The sequence below is a fragment of the Lithobates pipiens genome, unplaced genomic scaffold (assembly GCF_037356315.1).
Source record: "Lithobates pipiens isolate NorthernLeopardFrog02 unplaced genomic scaffold, aLitPip1_a1.2 Scaffold_13, whole genome shotgun sequence".
Classification (NCBI taxonomy): domain Eukaryota; kingdom Metazoa; phylum Chordata; class Amphibia; order Anura; family Ranidae; genus Lithobates; species Lithobates pipiens.
The window spans coordinates 188572551-188592431 of record NW_027507718.1 but is presented as its reverse complement, the minus strand read 5'-3'; the positions used below and the strand labels follow the sequence as shown (position 1 = coordinate 188592431).

At 43.6% G+C, this 19881-nt stretch overlaps 1 protein-coding gene across 1 annotated transcript in view; it reads right to left on the bottom strand.

Annotated features, from left to right (window-relative positions):
- Positions 1 to 19881, bottom strand: part of PCSK4 (proprotein convertase subtilisin/kexin type 4) — a 206463-nt gene that overhangs the window by 134158 nt on the left and 52424 nt on the right. Inside the window, exons 3-4 of the mRNA XM_077476003.1 lie at positions 5790 to 5885; positions 2544 to 2672 (exon numbers count right to left, since the gene is read on the bottom strand). Of these exons, the coding sequence (XP_077332129.1) occupies positions 2544 to 2672; positions 5790 to 5885 (225 nt within the window). The remainder of the gene's footprint in view (positions 1 to 2543; positions 2673 to 5789; positions 5886 to 19881) is intronic.

Genomic DNA, 19881 nt, shown 5'->3' with positions numbered 1-19881 from the left:
CCTGGCCTTTTCTGAGTGACTTGGAAGCTTTGTCACCAGAAACTTGGAAGGAGGGTTGCTGTGAAATTCCAGCGTATGACCCCTTTTTATTATATTTAAGACAAACTCGTTCGAGGTTGTCTCTTCCCATTGAGGAAGAAATTTGCTTAATCTTCCTCCCACAGGAACCCTGACGTCACTGGGGTTTGGGATCCTGATTGGGGCGGCTAAACAGTATGCCCCCTTTTCCTTTCCCTTTATGTCCCGACCAATGTTTTTTGGGGGTTGAACTCTTCTCTGGTTTAGAGGGTTCCTTAAAGGGACGAAAAATTTCTCTTTGAAAATTTTTCTTTTTTGCGGGAAAGGTTTTCTTTTTGTCCGCCGTCCTTTCTAAGGCGGAGTCTAATTCAGGCCCGAAGACTAAGTCTCCTGTAAAAGGGACGCTGCACAGGCGGGTTTTAGACGCCGTGTCTCCCCCCCAGGTTTTCATCCATACTGACCTCCTTGCTGCCACTGAAAGTGCTGCAGATTTAGCCGTAAATTTAACGGAGTCTGTGGAGGCGTCAGAGATGAAACTGGTGGCCTTAAAAAGCATAGGGAAGGATTTCAAAAGCTCCCCCCTAGGAGTGCCTGCTTTTAAGTGTTCTTGTAGTTGCGATAACCAGAACTCCAGGTTTCTAGCTACACAGGAAGTGGCTAGAGCTGGTTTTAAGCCTGCCATAGAGGCATCCCAGGCCCTCTTTAAGACAATGTCTGTTCTCCTGTCCATGGGATCTTTCAGGTGGCCCATATCCTCAAAGGCCAGATCAGCCTGCTTTGAGATTTTGGACAGAGGGGCGTCTAGTTTAGGATTTTTATTCCAGACCACCTCTGGGCTCTCATCAAAAGGGAACCTTCTCTTAAGGGATTTAGGAAAGAAAACCTTTTTGTCTGGTTCAGACCACTCCTTAAGGACAAGGTCAGAAAGCACCTTATGTATAGGAAAAACCCTTGCTTTCTTTTTCCCCAGAGCCTCATACATTTGATCATGTCTGGATAACTGAGTTTCTTCCTCCTCAATTTCCAGCGTATCATAGATAGCCCCCACTAGCTCATCTACTTCCTCGAGAGATAATCTATATTTTGAGGCTTTAGATGCTGCTTGATCCTCTTCCTGACCCGAGTCAGTGTCAGAGGATTCGGGGCTAATCAACGTGGGGCTAGGCTCCCTGACCATACGGGGCTCCCCTGAGCTGGGTGTTGTAAGGCATGGTGAGGATGAGATTATAGTTGTTTTACTCGTGGAGGCAGCTGCAGCTGATCCCACGTCAGTGATTAACTCCCGGAGGGACTTAAAGGTCGACGCCATTTCCTCTTTAAAGGAGCCCAAAAACTTTGCTAAAGGGGAATCTGCCTCAGATTTAAGCAAGCTTGCAATGCATTGCTTGCATAGGGCTTTGTTAGAGCCAGAGGACAACCTATTCCCACAATTAGGGCACTTTTTGCGGCCTGTCTTGTCTTCCCTTGGCATCTCTTTAGCCTGAAAATAAGAAGACAAAGGATTTCTTAGCGTCAGCACCATGTCCCTCTAAGAATCACCACTAACAAACAACCTCACTGTGAGTAAACCGCCACCGTGGGGCACTACAGGGCCCAGCCTACAAACACCACCACTCCACCAGAGTAATAGCATGCCCAGCAGCCTACCTGGGTTTGGCTGGTGCCTGTCTCCGCCGGAGTATCCTGGGGAATAGCCTCCATGGTCCCCCTCTGACGCTCCGAATCCCGCCGCTAATCCGGTATAGCTGGACGCTGGTCGGGCTTCACAGGCACAGCGCTGGCTCTCCCTCTCCTCCTTGTACCCTTAGAGACCCGGAACCGGAAGTCTCGGCACGCAGTGATGACGCGGTTCCGCCGGAAGTGACGCTCGGCGTCTCCGACCCCACTGCAACAAGGAGCAAAGATGGAAGGTTCCACTCACCGCCCCTGGGGGAAACCGCGCCATTCTGCCCCTGGCCACCTCGGCACTGGAAGGAGGAGGGTAACGGGTCTGCTCCGAATCAGCTGGACGGTACCCGAGCCACAAAGAAAGGTATGGACCCAATACTGCAGCCAAAAAACAGGACCCGGTCCCTTATGGCTAACAGGTTCTCAGGCAGCCCCTGAGAGGGGCCTTCAGGTTCCTGGCAACATGTTCCTCCGACGGAGGAAACACAAATGACTGACCAGGGACCTGAGGGACCGCCTTTTGAACTGTGGCAATGTGTTTCCTGTGTCGATGGGAGGAGCTCCATCTCTCAAGGGCTGTCCTGGAAGAACACTTGGGAAACATCTCCTTATTAGATTTGTATTAAGAGCACAGCTCTCCTATTTTATTATCTCCTTAAATGAAATTTACTTCAGCTAACTGCTGTAGATTCAACTTCTGTGTGTTACTGAACAGTTAGGCTGCCTGTGGATTGTGCCAAGTCAGCAGGTGACTATACTATTGGAACAGACTGGGTCTAAGGAGGTATGTCAATGCAAAAAGTGGTATTTGAAACATAATATTTATCATTGAGCTACTAGAATATAGAATGGCTTACATAATTTGCTTCTAGATCCGGGTGATCTTTCTCAATTCCATCATCCAGGATAGTCACCACCACACCTTTTCCTGAGAAGCCACGAAGCCATGCAGTTAACACGTTCAAGTCTGGACTAATGTCATTGTTCTGTAAATCAGATTCCAGACACCATTTCATGATCAAAGAAAGATACAAACTTACCCAATCTAATTTTAATGCTTATTTATATAAGAGGTAGGAGGAAAGTGAGGAATTTGTATTGCTCAATCACAAATGCAATGTTAGGAGCAACAGATGGTTTAATTTCAGATACATTTACGTAGAAAGACAGTTGTATATAAATTGGATCATTTATACTTTCTGGTAGTTTATATGCACTAGACAAGTGCACTGCAACAGTAAAAAAGGACTACAGAAATTATACCAACAATAAAAATACTACAAGAGCTGCCATTTCTATGCTGACCTCTCAGTCTGAGAATAGATCTTATTTCTGATATATATTTATTTTAAATTTATGCTGCCTTTCCAGTCTTCATGTTAGTTCCAGGTCAATATTTCATAAAGTATAGAAGCCAAAGAAAGCCCTGTACTTGAAGTACATTAGCATTGCAGCCCCCATATTTCTACCAGTACAAGTTTAGTAAGAATCCCATCTACCTGTATGTTTGTTGACTTTGTAATGTTTTTTTTTTTTCTATCACAACTCGCTGTGTTTCATGAAATCTACTGTCTGATAAATACAAAATACACATTATAAAAGCTTTTTTCTTTATTCTTTAAAGTGTTCAACTCTGCGTCTGTCAGCAGCCGTTTCTGGTTTGTGAATCCGTGTTCTAATCACAGGTTACATCTCTCTCATGCTCAACCTGAGGATGTGATGTGCATTGGTCTGCAGTCCACAAAGGGAGTGTGCAGCCTAGAGTGACAATGCTGTTTTTGCACAGATACATACACACAGGATTGTTGTCAAAACTGGACTGAAAAAGTGTCAGATAAAGCAGGATCCCCAGAAGCAAATAAGGAAAACACCTGCAGAAAAAAGTAAACAGACTGAACAGATATAACGGAGGGTAAGATGCCAGATTCTCAATTGTTTTGTTGATGGAGAGATATTATATATATATTTTCTGCAAGTGCTTTCGAGTATTTGTTCAAGTTTTCTTTTCTTGCATGCTCTGCAAAATCACTGCAGACCAAGCCCCCCACCCTCTTTACCAGGCATGTGTTCAATCTCACTCCAACTCAGAGCCCAAACCCCACTAACCATACCATCCAGCTATCTGTTACAGTACTTCTTTTTGGACATCTATGAATTATGCAGATCATGAGTGTCAGAGGAAAATCCATATCTGCATGCTGGTGCTGACTGAACCAGTAACTGAAAAATTATGGAAATCAGAGCTCTGCATCAATATGAGAGCAAGACAACTAGCATTTTCAGAAAGCTGAAGTAGCAGGAAGGACGAAATCCCCAAAGTGATATTAAACCCTCTTTTTTAATCACTTGAATATCTTTTCACCCCCTTCCTGCCCGAGCCAATTTTTGCTGTCACACTTCGAATTACAATTGCGCGGTCATGCAACATTGCATCCAAAAGAAATGTATCATTTGTTTTGTTTTGATTTTTCATCAGTTTTCTTTTGCTGGTATTTAATCACCACTGAGCTTATTTTTTTACTAAACAAATGAAAAATTACCGATAAAAAAAAAAAAAAAAAATTGCAAATAAGTAATTTTCCTTGCTCACTGATAATCAGGGCAATGATGATCAGTGCTCCGATTATCAGTGTAAACAATTTACTCACTGTGCCCTGTCAGCCTTGCCGGTTACCAGCTCCTTTCCTCACACAAAGACAGCGTGTGAGGAAAGGAATGACGATAACCGGTTAGTCTGTTTAAATGTGACCAACTGTATTTGGACACAGCTAATCACATGATAAAGGGCTGCTGTGTTTGGCCCTTTACCACGATCAGCTGTGTCCAAAGGGCACAGCGGCCACAGAACATGCCTAGGAGGTGTGGTTCTGGGAGAACATCTATTCCTATTTATTCCTTGCTTATGTTCCTGTTTAAGCTGGTGCCATGACCACCTTTCTCTTCCTATGGAGCCAACCAGCATATCTCCTTACACTGTGTGCGTCAACAAAAACACATACCCATTGCCTAGCATGGCAAAGGCACTCACCTCCTCCAAGCTAACAGACTGGATCCAGACTGTACTGTCCACTGTTAAAGATGATCTCCAGCTATAGTTTCAATTTAAACAGTTTGTTGGGCCAAGCTGGCCCAAACAAACTGTTTTCCTCACTAACTTGTGTGGGCGCTGGAAGTAATGTTTAAACTGTGGTGCGAGACCACACCGGTCTCACACCCGGAACAAAATAGTGTCTGCCTGAGTGGCGCACAGCCAATCATAGGCAACATTGTATTCTGTCAAAGAACGCAAAGCACCCTCTGATTGGATGAGTTTGAGATTGTGAAACCATCAGCCTGCCTCTACAACTCCAATTAAAGGAAGCTTTGTATTCATCAATGAAATACAAAGCTGCCTATGAATGACTGAGCACCACTCAGCCTCAGCTACATACAGCTTACACAGCACATCTAGCGGACATGCATGTTCGTGAGGGAGATAGTTTGCTTGGGCCAGCTTGGCCCGAAAAAACTAAACCGAAATGAAAGCAGGAGATCAGCTTTAACTTCTCCCTCCCTCTCAGGGAGATTCAATTTCTTTGTTTGTCCAGGTGACCGTTTTCACTAGGGCACAAAATGATTGGGAAATCCAGAATTCTACAGTTGGCACTGAAACAGGAAATCCAGGGCAAACCTGTTCTAGTGGTAGCTATCCAAGAGGGGATTAACAGAAATTGGCTCTAGGATAGCTATCCTCCTCAGACTAAAAAGTGAAGAGAAAATCCCCCAACAGTTTATGCATCAGTCACTGCCGCCTAAGGTAAGGGTCCTCAGCAGCCCTCAAAACATCACTGTTGCTACTAAAAGCTTGTGATGACAAAAATGTTTAAATGATCTCCCCAACTGGACACAGGCTTAAAAAAGAAATCTGACAGGGTTCCTAATCAATTCATACTCTGTCCAAATAAAAAAAAAAGTTTGGCAATAGATACACTTTACATTTTGTGAAAGGTTTACGTTAAAATTGCTTCCATTGAAGGGCTTTGATGAATAAGGAGTTTCAGTTCTTTATTCTATTACAGTTATTAGATGATCTTCTAATTATGTTGCTGCTAACAGCTTCCTACCATGTACCACTGCTTATGGAACAAGGGATCTGTAGGCACCACACTTATATGTCTTTTAGTCCTTTTCTTCAGAACTTGTTGTTCAAGCCATCGCACCTGCAAAATAAAAAACAAAGATATCAGAGTATAATGCTCACCAACAGATGAAGTAGATGTGTAAACTGCTTACATGGTCTAGAACAGCCTTTCTCAACCTTTTTTTAGTCAAGGGACCCTTTAAAATTCTGCACACATTGTGGAGGCATCCCATTCTAAAATGTAAAAACAAACTTAATAGTTTTACATAATGCAACAGCATCCACACCCATAGGACACCCAACAGATGACTATTTCCTACAACGCAAACACAGCATTTCACTCTGGTATAGACTAATATTCCAATGTTTCTCTTATCCCTCAGTTTTACTCCCTCACTTAGCCAATGTGACCCCAGTGCTGACGGAAAGGTACAGGGGAGAGGCAAACAAGGATGCTGAGCAGGCAGCAAACGTCCTCTCCATCAACCAACGTCATCACTGGTTCTTAAAATGCCGGCGGCTAGAAGGTTGTAATGGCGCACAATGAAACCTGTGGCTTTGTGTAACTAAAAGGCAGGCTTTATGCCCCTACAGAACAAGAAAGGGGAACCCTAGGGAAGATCACCTGGGAAGCATAGCAGTTACCATGGCAACAAATGGGTCATAATAGGGTTTCGCTAATAAAAGTACAAAATGTATTAAATTCAACTATTAGCAAAAAAATTAGGGCTGCTACTGATTAAAATTTTTGTGTTTAATTGATTTTTTTTCAATCGATTAATCAACTAATTTTTATTAATAACGCACATACAGATCCAACTACTTTTAGCTGATCTTCTTGCATTGCAACTGCATTAATCAGTGGTAAATGTGGTCTACACTATATACACAATCACCCTACACTAGAGAGTTTTCACAATCCATGACTTAACTTCACAGTTCACACAAATATGTTTTAAATTCAAACTGTAGCACTGATATAAGTAATTTTTTTCCACAGTAGTGTGACAATGCCTCCACCTCCGGGCTAACTAATCACTCTCACCTTATGGCATGGACCCCTGTGAAAACAGGTGGTCATGCAAGCGGGTATCAAAAGTATTAACTTGGACCATAAACTTCTTTCACGTCTCCTTAGATCTCAGCAAGGATGCCAGGTCATGGGTAGAAAGAAAATATCTAAGTGCTCACCGCTTAAGTATAAGATTTAATTTTTGTGTTTAAACACAAACTACTCACATAACGATGATGACAACACAGCATGTAAAGCTGACAATCGGGTTAGTTCCGTAGGGCAGCAGCGGGTGAGGTCATGCGTAGCTCCTCCCCCTTACATGTTAAGTTCAATCAGAACTTCGACGTCACCGGATCTCTGTGATGTCACCGATCTCCGACGGAACTCCCTGAAGACATGGAAGCCGCCGGAGAGGCGAGTACCGATCAAAAGAATTTTTAAATCGAACAAAAAAATGAAATTGAGGAATTAATCTTTAATTTCCACAGCCCTAAAAAAAAAAAATTAAATACCAAAAGCGATGCGATCGATAAAATCCACAGGGGCACCACAATGGTGCTGTGAAAAAAAAACCCCATAAAGACAGAACACAAAATGAACAGGACGTCAAATTACCATGCACAGACATGTTGTCATACAATAATTATCACTTAAAAATGCCACATATATGCATCATGTGTAATTGACAACTCATGTGTGCATGACCCCTAGGAACCTGAGCACAAGATAGACCTAGCTAATACTTGAGGACACGTAAGCCTAGATGGTCCTATTTGGGGTTCCCCCAATAAAAGGGACAAAATTGAATATGTAATGTCAGTGGCAAGTGGGGAGATTGCCTTCCTTATAGCTCCATGAATCCAAAGCAGAGTCGCTGATGGTGATACAGTTTAGTGAGAGGACAGGAATCTTGTAGGGATCAACATCCAAATTGACTTGATCAGAAGATGAACAATTGGATGGCAGGCAGTACTTTAACATAGCCTTAGTTTATTCATGGATTCCAGGGTGCCCGCTGTACACATGCTCGGTAGCCACTGTGTACGGTATCGCCATGTTCCAAAAGACAGCAAAAGTAGGATAATCCACAGCATGCACTGCTGAATCAGACAGTGGTCTGCATCATACTTCCCCTCCTGGTTCCTGTAAGGACAGGGCATCCTGCGAGAGGCGTCACGCAACGCTGATTTCAACACATTGCTAATTGTGATTGTAGCCGTATTAGTGCAATTGTGACAGAGAAAATTGAGTACTGTATAATAAAAAAAAGTATCACGGACAGTATTAAACACATTGCTAGAAAGTATAGTGTAGCTTCGTCTTTGTTTAGACAAAGCTATGCTATCCTTTCTAGCCAAACCCATGCCAAAAGCACCTTGCCACCATGTTGATGAGGATAAGGGCCCCTTCCTGGCAACCCTGGCTGGTGGTTGTCAGGGTCTGCGGGCGGGAGGCTTATCAGAATCTGGAACCCCCAAAGAGGGGGTTCCCATATTGTGCCCTCCATGTGAATGAGTATCACGTACATTGTATCCCTACCCATTCACCAAGAAAACTATGAAATGTTAACAAAATACAAGAGCCAGTTCTTGACAAGTCTTTTATTAAGAAGCCCGGAGCCATTTTCTCCTAAAACCATTGCTGTCTTCTTCCTCGCCGCCCGGTTGCCTGCTAAAAAACAAAAAAAGCCGGTCTTGTCCTGAAGGTGCCCCGCTATCCAGCACCTCTTATATAGCCACGGGGAGTGGCCATCCAATGAAGTCACCCGGAGAGCCTGCCCCTTGTGACATCACAGGGGCTGTGGCAGGGTCATTGGATGGCCGCATTCCCTGGCTATATAAGAGGTGCTGGATAGCGGGGACATCACAACGGAGGAAGACATCTTTAGGACAAGACCAGCTGTTTTTTTTTTTTTTTTTTTTTTTAGCAGGTAACTGGCAGCGAGGAAGACGACAGCACAAGATGGCTCCGGGAGAAGATGGCTCCGGGCTTCTTATTTAATAAAGGACTTGGCAAAAACCGGGTCTTGTATTTTGTCAACATTTCAATGTTTTTTTGGTGAATGGGTATGGGTGCGATGTGGGGGGGAGGGGACGGTATCTGGGGGCACCCTTGTTAATGGGGGCTTCCAGATTCCGATAAGCTCCCCCGCCTGCAGACACCGACAACCACCAGCTAGGGTTGTTGGGAAGAAGGCCCTTGTCCTCGTCAACACTCATCCCTCCATGTTGAGGGCATGCGGCCTGGTATGGTTCAGAAGGGGGGGGGGGCTCTCGCTCGCCCCCTCCCTTTCCTAACCTACCGGGCGGCATGCTGAGATAAGGGTCCGGTATGGATTTTGGGGGCCCCCCCACGCCATTTAAAAATAATTAAAATAAAAAATGTGAATTTTGCTGGCAATTTTTTTTTTTTCAATTTATATATTCTTTATTCGGTTTTTCTTTTTTCATACAAAAGCAGTCTGTTACAAACTAATATGAGATCATATAACAATAAAAATTATTAACATAATATCCATCATATCCTCTACCTTAGTTCATCTCTTACTGCATTACATAAAATATATATACATTTCACCTTCTTAACCCCCCCCCCCCTCTTCTTCCTACTACACTAAGCTGATATTACTAGGTAGTTATCTCTTAATCTCTTAGTTTTAAATGGTTCTCATTGCAAAAAAGAAAAATCCACCCTATTCACGCTATCGTTTATCAGATCTCCTTCCTTTCTCCTCCTCTTCCCTTCTCCTCCCTCTTACTTTCCCTTCCTCTTTCCCTTTTCCTATCTCCTCCCTAATCAAGTGGATACCCCATGTCATTTAACCAAGGTCTCCATATTTTCTCAAACCCCCTGAAGTTTCCCCTTTGTATATATACTGCCTTCTCCTTCCACAATAATTCGATAATCATTTGAGTCCATTCACCCAATAACGGAGCTTTCTCAGATTGTGCTCTGTGCTATTAATTTTCATGCTTGGAACAGACAACTTATAACTGCCAATGTGGTGCTCCTCCATTCTCCCGGGGGCCTCCTATATCGCAGTATACAAAGTTTAGGGTCCAGTTTCGTCCCAAAGATCTTATTTATGGTTTTGACAACTCCTCCCCCCCCCCCCAGTAACGGAACAACTTTGGGCACACCCATACCATATGTATAAGGTCTCCATAGCCTTGGCACCTAGGACAGTTGGCATCTACTCTCCTTCCAAACAAAAACAACCTCTTAGGCGTATAATAAGCCCTATGTACCAGCATCAGATGTGACACTTTTTGTGATGGGGAAACTGATATCATTGATCCCAGCTCCATTATCCTCCTCCACTGTTCCTCTGATATTTCCCCTATATCCTCCTCCCATCTTCTCTTTTTAGAAGAGTCGGGGTCTAAAGCAGAGCCATTACATAATTGGTCATACATATTAGATATAAAACCCCTGGCCTTGTAAAGTTTAGTTATCTTTTAGGTAAGGGGGTTTTATCCCACTCTGGTATCTGTGTACCAAACTGGACTGCCAGAGCATGCCGGATCTGTAGGTATCTATAAAATGTCTGTTGTGGTATATTATATTCTTTTTTTTAAAATCTGAAAATGTCTTCAGGGTTCTATCATCATATAGTTGAATCAATCTAATTATACCCTTACTCTCCCATGTCTTAATTTTCCTAATTAGTAATACTTCTTGTAAGTTTTTATTATCCCACAAAAAGGTGTGCATCCTGATATCCCTGTACATCCCATCAGTACTTTTGTTAGTCTTCATACCTTACATCATATTTACTATAGGGCCCTTATACTGAAAGGACTCTGCCTCTAACGCCTCCACCAGCGTTCCGTGGGGTGTTCCTGTTAGCATTATTCTCCCACTTGGGTTACCCCCCCCCCCCCTCGGGGTCGCAACCCACCAAATGCTGCAGCTGTGCCGCCAGGTAATAATTCCAAGGGTGGGGTACCGCCAATCCCCCTCTTTCTTTTGGTAGCTGTAACGTCTGGAGCCGGATCCTCGCCTGGCCCTTTCTCCAAATCAGTTCCCGAAAGTGTTTCAAATTTTTTGAACCACTTTTTACATATTCAGACTGGGCATTATGCAAGGCATATTACATCAGCCTGCCACCGATAAAGGGAGCCGGCTCCAGACATCACAGCTCCTTTTTAAATTTATTCAATAATGGAATTATTTTTTATCGATGTACTGATTAAGATCTGTTAAGTATATACCAAGATATTTCATTGCATCTACCACCTCCATTTGTGGCACCCCCAGCACAGCACCTGGAGGGTCAACCCAAAGCAACTCTGACTTCTCCCAATTACTAGACCTGAAAATATACCAAACATTTCCACTAATTTTATTGCCTAAGAGATTGACCAGTGTCTCCTAAAAAAAAAAAAAAAAAAAAGAACATCGTCCGCATATAGTGCGATTCTCTCCTCCCTGCCCCCTTTCCTTTGAAACCCTGTTATCCCAGGGTCTGACCCGATTGCGGTTGCCAACAGCTCCACTGCAAGTGCAAAGAGTAGGGGAGAGAGTGGGCATCCCTGCCTTGTCCCTCTGCTCAGTTCCATTTTTTCAGAGTGTTCCTAATTCTTACTTTTGCACTAGGGGCTTTATACATCAGTTTGATCCAACCAATATAAAGGAGGTCCAAAACCATATTTTCCCAAAACTGCCCATAAGTACTCCCACTTTAGGCTGTCAAAGGCCTTAGCCATATCTAGGGATAAGATAGCTCTTGGTTCCCTATTTACCGCCGGCATCTGGATATTTAGGAATGCTCTTCTAATATTCATACTAGTAGACTGTCCCTCAATAAATCCTGTCTGATCTGGGTGTACGAGTTTTTTAACAATTTTATTTAACCTATTTGATAGTACCTTAGCTAGAATTTTGACATCTGTGCAAAGGAGTGGTATCTGCCTATATGAGGCTACATCCAAAGGGTCTTTTCCTTCTTTTGGTATCATAATAATAGTCGCCTCCATCATAGAGACTGGAAGCGCCCCCCTCAAGCATCACCTCCCTCAGGGTCCTGAGCAGCTCTGGGAGTAGGATTTCACTGTATTGTTTATATGTCTCCACCGGAAGACCGTCTGATCCTGGGGATTTTTGGGCGGCCATCCCAGCCACAGCCTGCTGTAACTCATATAGGGTTATGGGGGTCTCCAGGTCTTCCCTCTCCTCTTGAGTGAGGATTGGAAGCTTCACACTCTCGAAGAAGGCACACATATCCCCCTCCGCCCCCTGTCCTCCTGACCTATATCATTCCCTCTAGAAGGCTCCAAAAATTTCCACTATCTCCTTCCCACATGAAGAAGCCATACCTTTCGTATCCTATCCTTTTGTTTCCTAATCACTGGGATAACAGATGGAGGTGAGTTGGGTTTCACCAATTGGGCTAACATTCTTCCTACCCCCTCTCCTTCCGCAAAAGAGCGCTGCTTATGGAACAGCCACCTATTTTCCTTTCTTTTTATTATTGCTATTTTATACCCCTGTTTATTTAACCATATTTTCTGTTTCTCAGGTGTTGGATTTTGAACAAAATTATTCTCTGCCTCTATCACTTCCTTATTTTCCTCCCATCTTCTAGATTTTTGTTTAATTTTTGACACCTGCTGAAGCAAGATACCTCGGGTGAATGCTTTTAGGGTGTCCCAAATTATATCAGTTGGGGCAGTAGCTATATTAAACACTATAAACTCTTAATTTTTTTGGAACTTCTACATTTTTTTTATTAGTTCAAGCCAAAATGGACTTATTCTCCAACCCCCCTGTGGTCTTTCCCTCCCCAGACTCCGTGAAACCTTCAAAAGTGAATGGTCCGATACCCCTCTGGGCATATACTCTATTTCTCACGCTTTGTAGCGCTTCCACATTGCCCAGAGCCATGTCTATTCTGGACAAAGTGGAGTGGCATCCTGAAAAACATGAGTATTGCTTAACATTAATATCCCTCTCTCTCCACATGTCCAGTAATCCCACTTCCTTCAGAAAATGACTTAGCCTTGTTGCTCCCGTTTCCCTGGACTGGACTCTAGAGGGAAATCTATCGGTTCCGGTATCCAGTACTTCATTAAAATCTCCCATTATTGTAACAGGCACCTCTTCCTTGTCTGCCATAAAATCCATAAATCTATACACCACCTCCATTTTAAATAAGGGCGGTATATAGATATTTGCTAGCACATAGTGCCTACCCTCCAAAACACAATACAGAAAAATATTTTTCAATTCATCAATGCTGGCCTGTCTGCAGGAGAAACTCACTCCCGTTCCTATCACACACACACCACTAGAATAGGATGTATAAGTAGAATGATACTGATTTTGATACCTCCTATTCTTAAGTTGGGACACAGTCGATTTTCTCAAGTGTGTCTCCTGCAGGCAGGCCAGCCCAGTCCCATGTCTCTCCAGCAAAGAAAAGACTGTCGCTCTTTTAATCAGGTTACCCAAGCCTCTTACATTCCAAGAGGCAATGTTAAGTATTTCATCCTGCATTATCTAGATGTGAAAGAATTGAGATAATATAAGAAAGGACAAGAACATAAGCAGTAAGGGCAATAAGAAAGGCAACCTTATAGTGCACTATTACACCCATGTTCAACCCACTTCCTCTTAATTTACCAATGATTCGGTTTACTTGTGCATTATACTTTAACCTCCAGATTTGCATAAACTATTTGTTTATCCCCTTTACCCTCCCTCGCCACCCACCAGATTCTACCCCCCCCCCCCTTTCTCTCCCAACCCTCCACCTGCCTAGGTGTTCCATAAGGGGATTTAACGTGGCCATCTCACACACTTCTCTTCCACCCCTCCTTTCACCCAAATTTCCAATCTCATTCCACCCCGTCTCCAAAAAAAAAAAAAAAAAAGACAATAATAAAAATAAAGTTAAAAGGAACCCACTCTTTTTCCTCACCTCGGTGTCTATGATATTTTCACTCTTTTATACCTCTCTCAACTAACTCCCTGTGTTTCTAAATACTTTAACACCCTTCTCCCCTCTCCTCTTGCCCTCCCCCCTAACCTCCTTCTGCCACCTTTCCTCCCTTTCTATCGCCTTAATGCATTGATAGTAACCCCTTATTAGCTTCCAGTCATGTTATCGCATCAGCCGGAGAGTCAAACATCTGAGTCCCACCCAGCGCTGCTACACGCAGCCGTGCGGGGTATAAAAGGGTATATGTGACCTTATATAACCGTAAAGTCCGTTTGATTTCCAAGAACTCTGCTCTGTGTCTCTGCAGATCAGGCGAATAATCCAGGTACAGAGAGAGATCTTTGCACCATCATAAATGATGTTGCCCATCTCTCTTGCTTTACGCATCAATGTCACCTTATCATTATAGTTAAAGTGGTTGTAAACCCTTACAAACCACTTTGACCTACAGGTAAGCCTAGATTAAGGCTTACCTGTAGGTCCAAGCAATATCTCCTAAACCTATATGGTTTAGGAGATATTTGCCCGAAAACGGGCACCGCTGTCTACGGCACATGCGCCGTAGACAGCGGCGCGCAGGCGCACTGAGCGCAGCATTTCCAAGAATGGAGCTGCCTCGTGTGTCGACTCCCGTGCGCATGCGCGGGAGTGACGTCATCGCGGCTTCTCCGAATGACAGCGGCGGAGCTGCGAGACGCCACCAGCAAGATGGATGCGGCGGACTACAGGGGACAGCGGCGACTTCGCTGGCTCCTGTGTCAGGTAAGTGACACATAATGGGCTACTATGCGATGCATAGTAGTCCATTATGCTTTGCCTTTGCAGGGAATAAAAGAGGAAGTAAACCCATCAGGGTTTACTTCCTCTTTAAAGAATTTCAACAGCAAAGGTCTGGGATGACCCCCAGGGGGTGGAGCTCTAAAAGGCACTCGATGAGCTTTTTCTATTGAGAAAAAAAAAAAGATGAGAAGCTGTCCTTTCCAAATAATTCTATAAGCCATGTCTCCAAGAATTTAATAGGGTTGGGACCTTCACTTTTCTCAGGTAATCCCATCATCCTGACATTGTCCCTTCGAAGTCTATTTTCTATTTCGTCCATCTTGGAAGTTTGATAGGTCAATTGTTTTCTCATACTTAACCTCTTGGTGCAGTCGGTGTAAATCATCTTCTACTTGGCTTATACTTGTCTCTAATGCTGCTGTTCTTTCCACTGCTCTTTGCATATCCTGTCTTATCAATAGTAGCTCCCCCTTCTTCTCTTTAAATTGATCAGATAGTTCTCCTAATGAAGATTTACATGCATTTACAGCTTGGAGAACCTCTCTCAGTGTTGGATCCTCCTCAGCTAGAGAGCTACTTTTGGAGATAGCTTCAGGCTCACTTTGGGTTCTCCCCCTGGCGTTTATTACTAGCGCTCTTTTGGCCAGGTGCCACCACAGCGTTTGAAGATGTATAGCCTTGACTTTCTGTCCGCTAACCCCCCCCCTGTTGTGTTTTTACTTGTACCGCTTGAGCTTGTTGTATCAGCTGCTCTCCCTTTGTTGGAGACTGACCTGGGGTGCGAACATAAGGCTCTAATTTAGTTGCAGCTGCTTGCGCCAACTGGGTATTCTTTTCTTTTGAGGAGCGGAGTTGTTATGCCCCTCCGTTCTCCTGTGACACCTGTTCCTCCCCGCGCTGTCTTGACATCTCTGCTCTAGGTAAAAAAAAAAAGGAGAAAAAAAAAAAAAAAAGACCTTTATGCTGGGTTCACTGTAGATATAGGAGTATCAGTCAATATTTCCCGTGAGCTTCAGGTGGGGGCGCTGTTCAAATCGCTATCCAGCTATAGCCAATTATACAACCCCTATGCTTTTTTGATAATGTTCAATGTCATATAATAGTTATTACTCTGGTTCACCTGCTGCACAGAGTAGACAGAGCACTCAGTATACTGGTTTTCCTGTTGTTATCAGACAGGGTTCCTTTAAAAAGATCCTTTAGCAGTTCCCTTAATGCCAAACTTGATGTGATTTACAACATACCAGTGCATACCAAAGCATAATTCCTTATATCAAATCAGTCACAGATGAGGTAAAAGCAAAAAGGTAACCTACAATACGCTCCTCTTCCTCATAGACAGACTATGCTTCTGGCACAGTTGACCACCTCTGCATTGATCCGCTCACCTTGTCGCCACCACACCGCACATACCTTCGGATTTCTCCCTCTCCGTTCTCTCTCCACTTCCAAATGGGGGGGGGGGGGGAGGGTGCACCTTAAAACACTTTTTGCAGGCGATTCTACTGAAGCCTATTACCCGCAAATTGCGGGAAAAAAAGTCACCAACCCCTTTTCCAAAAACGCACCAGCTGCAAAACGCGTAGATGTAAACCATGTTAAATAGACTGCAGTGCGTTTCTGAAAACTGCAAAAAGCATGAAAAAAAAAAAAGAAAAAAATATAGGTGTGAATCTAGGGTTAGTGAAAATGTCCAAATTGGGCTCAATTAGCCATCTTCCCTCCCTGGTGTCATGTGACTCATTAGGGTTACAAAGGTCTCAGGTGTGTATGGGGAGCAGGTGTGTTAAATTTTGTGTTATCGCTCCCATGCTCATACTGGTCACTGGAAGTTCAACATGGCCCCTCATGGCAAAAAACTCTGAGGATCTGAAGAAACGTTAAAAAAAAAAAAAAAAAAAAGACGGCACGTGCTCGGCGTCATAAAAAGAAAACGTTTTTTCCCCTAAGTGGACTTTATAGGCAACATATATTAAACAATATCAAAAAAGTATGAAAATGGGAAAATATTCATTCAAATTTATGATGATAATTTTTTTTTATATAAACATGAAACAATGATTGACTGAACTCAGTCAGCTAGTATCACCGTATAAACCACATATGATGGAACCTCCTTACACCCAACGCGTTTCGGGATTCCTTCTTCAAGGGTGCAGAAAAAGGAGGGATTCATCTAAAGTATAAAATACATAATCAATAAACTTTAAATTTAACATTTATCCACATATACAGTTTCCAGTAATATTTACTTACATAATGGTGAAAGGTGAAGAAATTTTCAAAGTTTCATTCATTAACACTAAAAATTGCAGACAAACGCATGTGACAGGTATGCCAGTGGGACTTCTAACTCGAGGTAGGCGAGGCGGACAAAGAAAAAATTTAATAGAAACTGGAGCTTAGTGTCATCAAGAAAGGGGGTAAACCAGTTTATTTCTCATGCCCTAACGTAATATCCTGAGGTTGTCTTTGGAAAATAAACGTATCAGTGATGCCAGAATTGCTGCAGAGGTTGAAGGGATGGGAGAGAGGGGGGGGGGGGGGGGGGGTCAGTGTCCAGACCATATGCCGCACACCATATCAAATTGGTCTGCATAGCTGTCGTCCCATAAGGAAGCCGCTTCTAAAAATTATGCACAAGAAAGCCTGCAAATAGTTTGCTTTAGACAAGCAGACTAAGGACATGGATTACTGGAACCATGTCCTGTGGTCTGATGATACCTAGATAAACTTATTTGGTTCAGATGGTGTCAAGCTTGTCTGTCGGCAACCAGGTGAGGAGTACAAAGACAATTGTGTCTTGTCAGTCAAACAAGGTGGTGGTGTCATGGCCTGGGCTGCATGAGTGCTGCCTGCACTGGAGATCTACAGTTCATTGAGGGAACCGTGAATACCAACATGTACTGTGGCAGAGCATGATCCCCTTCCTTTGGAGACTGGGCTGCAGGGCAGTATTCAAACATGATAACGACCCCAAACACACCTCCAAGATGAGCACTGCCTTGCTAAAGAAGCCGAGAGGAAAGGTGATGGACTGACCAAGCGTGTCTCCAGACCTAAACCCCATTGAGCATCTGTGGGGCATCCTCAAAACGGAAGGTGGAGGAGCGCAAAGCCTCTAACATCTACCAGCTCCGTGATGTCGTCATGGGGGAGTGGAAGAAGACTCCAGTGTTAACCTGTGAAGCTTCGGTTAACTCCATACCCAAGAGTGTTAAGGCAGTGCTGGAAAATAATGGTGACCACACAAAATATTGACACTTTGGGCCCAATTTGGACATTTTCACTTAGGGGTTACTCACTTGTTGCCAGTGATTTAGACATTAATGGCTGTGTGTTGTCATTTTGAGGGGACAGCAAATTTACATTGTTATACAAGCTGTACACTCACTACTTTACAATGCAGCAAAGTAATTTCTTCAGTGTAGTCACATGAAAAGGTATAATAAAATATTTCCAAAAAAATGTGAGGGCTGTACTCACTTTTGTGAGAGATATATATTTATATAAACTTCTAGGTTATGTAAGGAATGCAGTAGAAAAATGGGAACACATCCTGGAGAAGGCTCTTTAAAGTATTTGGGACCGTGAAGTAAAAAATAGTACATCTTCTGCATTAGAGAGATTTTCCCTTATTTCCTGTCTGGTAAAAAACAGGACATCCCTGTCAGTTTTTATAACGGTTAGCAAAAGTGCTGTGGAAAATCCCCTCACTTTTTTTCCTTTTTACATGTCAGAAAGCAAGGGGGGAAATCTCTCTCCCCCCCCAACAAAAAAAAGACCACCACCACCACAACTATCAGAGGTTCCCTCACTATCTAAACATCGAGTAAAGAAACATTTCTGGAGTTCCACCAGAAAGAAAAAAAAAAAAATAGAATCCCAAGTTTTTGACATTTGGGTCCCTAATATCGAACTATTACCCAAGCCAAGCCCTTGCATGGCATCAAAATCCAAAACAGGCCTTTTTCAAGGATGCCAAATTCACAAGTTCAGCTGAATGGGTGTGACAGGTAGAATGTAGGCTGGATCATCTATGCAAGTATTGTGTAATTTAGCTTTTTAAGGCTCAGGTCACTTTTTTTTTTATTTATTCTTTTAACTTTTAAGCTGTTCCCAACCGGCCACCGCAGTTGTACTGTGGCAGAATGGTACTGGATAGGCAAAGCCCCCCCCCCAAACCAGCAGAGACGATCAGATTCGATCAGGAGCAGATCAATCCCTGGCTTGGACCTGGTGATCCCTCCTGACGAATGAAATCCTTCCCCTGTCTGATTAAGTGTAAACAGAGAGGGGAAGTGATGTCATCTCCCTCGTGTCGGTCTTTTCCGTTCCAGACCAAGAGGAGAGAGCACCACAAGTGAGTTGCAGCAACAGTACACCGACACCAGGTTACATAGGCACACAATTCACCCCCGATCACCCCCACATCATCCCCCGATCACCACCTGTCACCCAGTACAGCAATCAGATTTATTTTTTTTTAAATGACGCTTTACTAGTGTCATTAGTGACACTAATCAGTGTTAGGGTAACTAGTATTAGGCTCAGATAGGACTAGGGACTCCCCCTAACCCCACCAATAAAGGTTTAACCCCTTGATTACCCCGAGTCACCTGTGATCACAGTATAAGTGTCACGGGTGACACAGTTTAGCTAGTTATTTCTTTATTACATCAGGGCACCCACCGTATTTTACCTAATAAAGGTTTAACTCCCTGATCACCCGGCAGGTGATCAAAGTTAGGTTTTAGGGTCAGATAGGGTCTGCGTCGCCCCAGGCAGCATCAGGTTAGTGCCAGTACCGACAACACCCACGCACGCAGCATACACCTCCCTCAGTGGTAAAATTTCTGAACAGATCAATATCTGATCAGATCTATACTAGCGCCCAACAGTTTAGGGTTCCCAAAAACGCAGTGTTAATGGGATCAGCCCGGATACCTGCTAGCACCCGCGTTTAGCCCCTCCACCCAGCCCAGCCCACCCAAGTGCAGTATCGATCGATCACTCACTTACAAAACTCATAACTGCAGCGTTTGCAGAGTCAGACCTGATCCCTGCTATAGCGAAGTTTTTTTGGTAGCATTTAGATACAGTGGCTGACAACCTAGGAGCTTTTTTACCTGCGAGTCTCACTAGTGTACCCAAAATGGCAAATCAAAATCGTTTGAGCACGACAGATAGTGAGGAGGAAGTCACTCATCTGTCAGATTCAGGCTCAGAATATGAACCAGTAGACAGCAGCGGTACCCTGACGACAGAGTTGTGGTCCTTGCTAAGGTCAGACCCCGATCATCTTCTGCTGTCGCTGAGGTGCAAGAACCGCAGGTC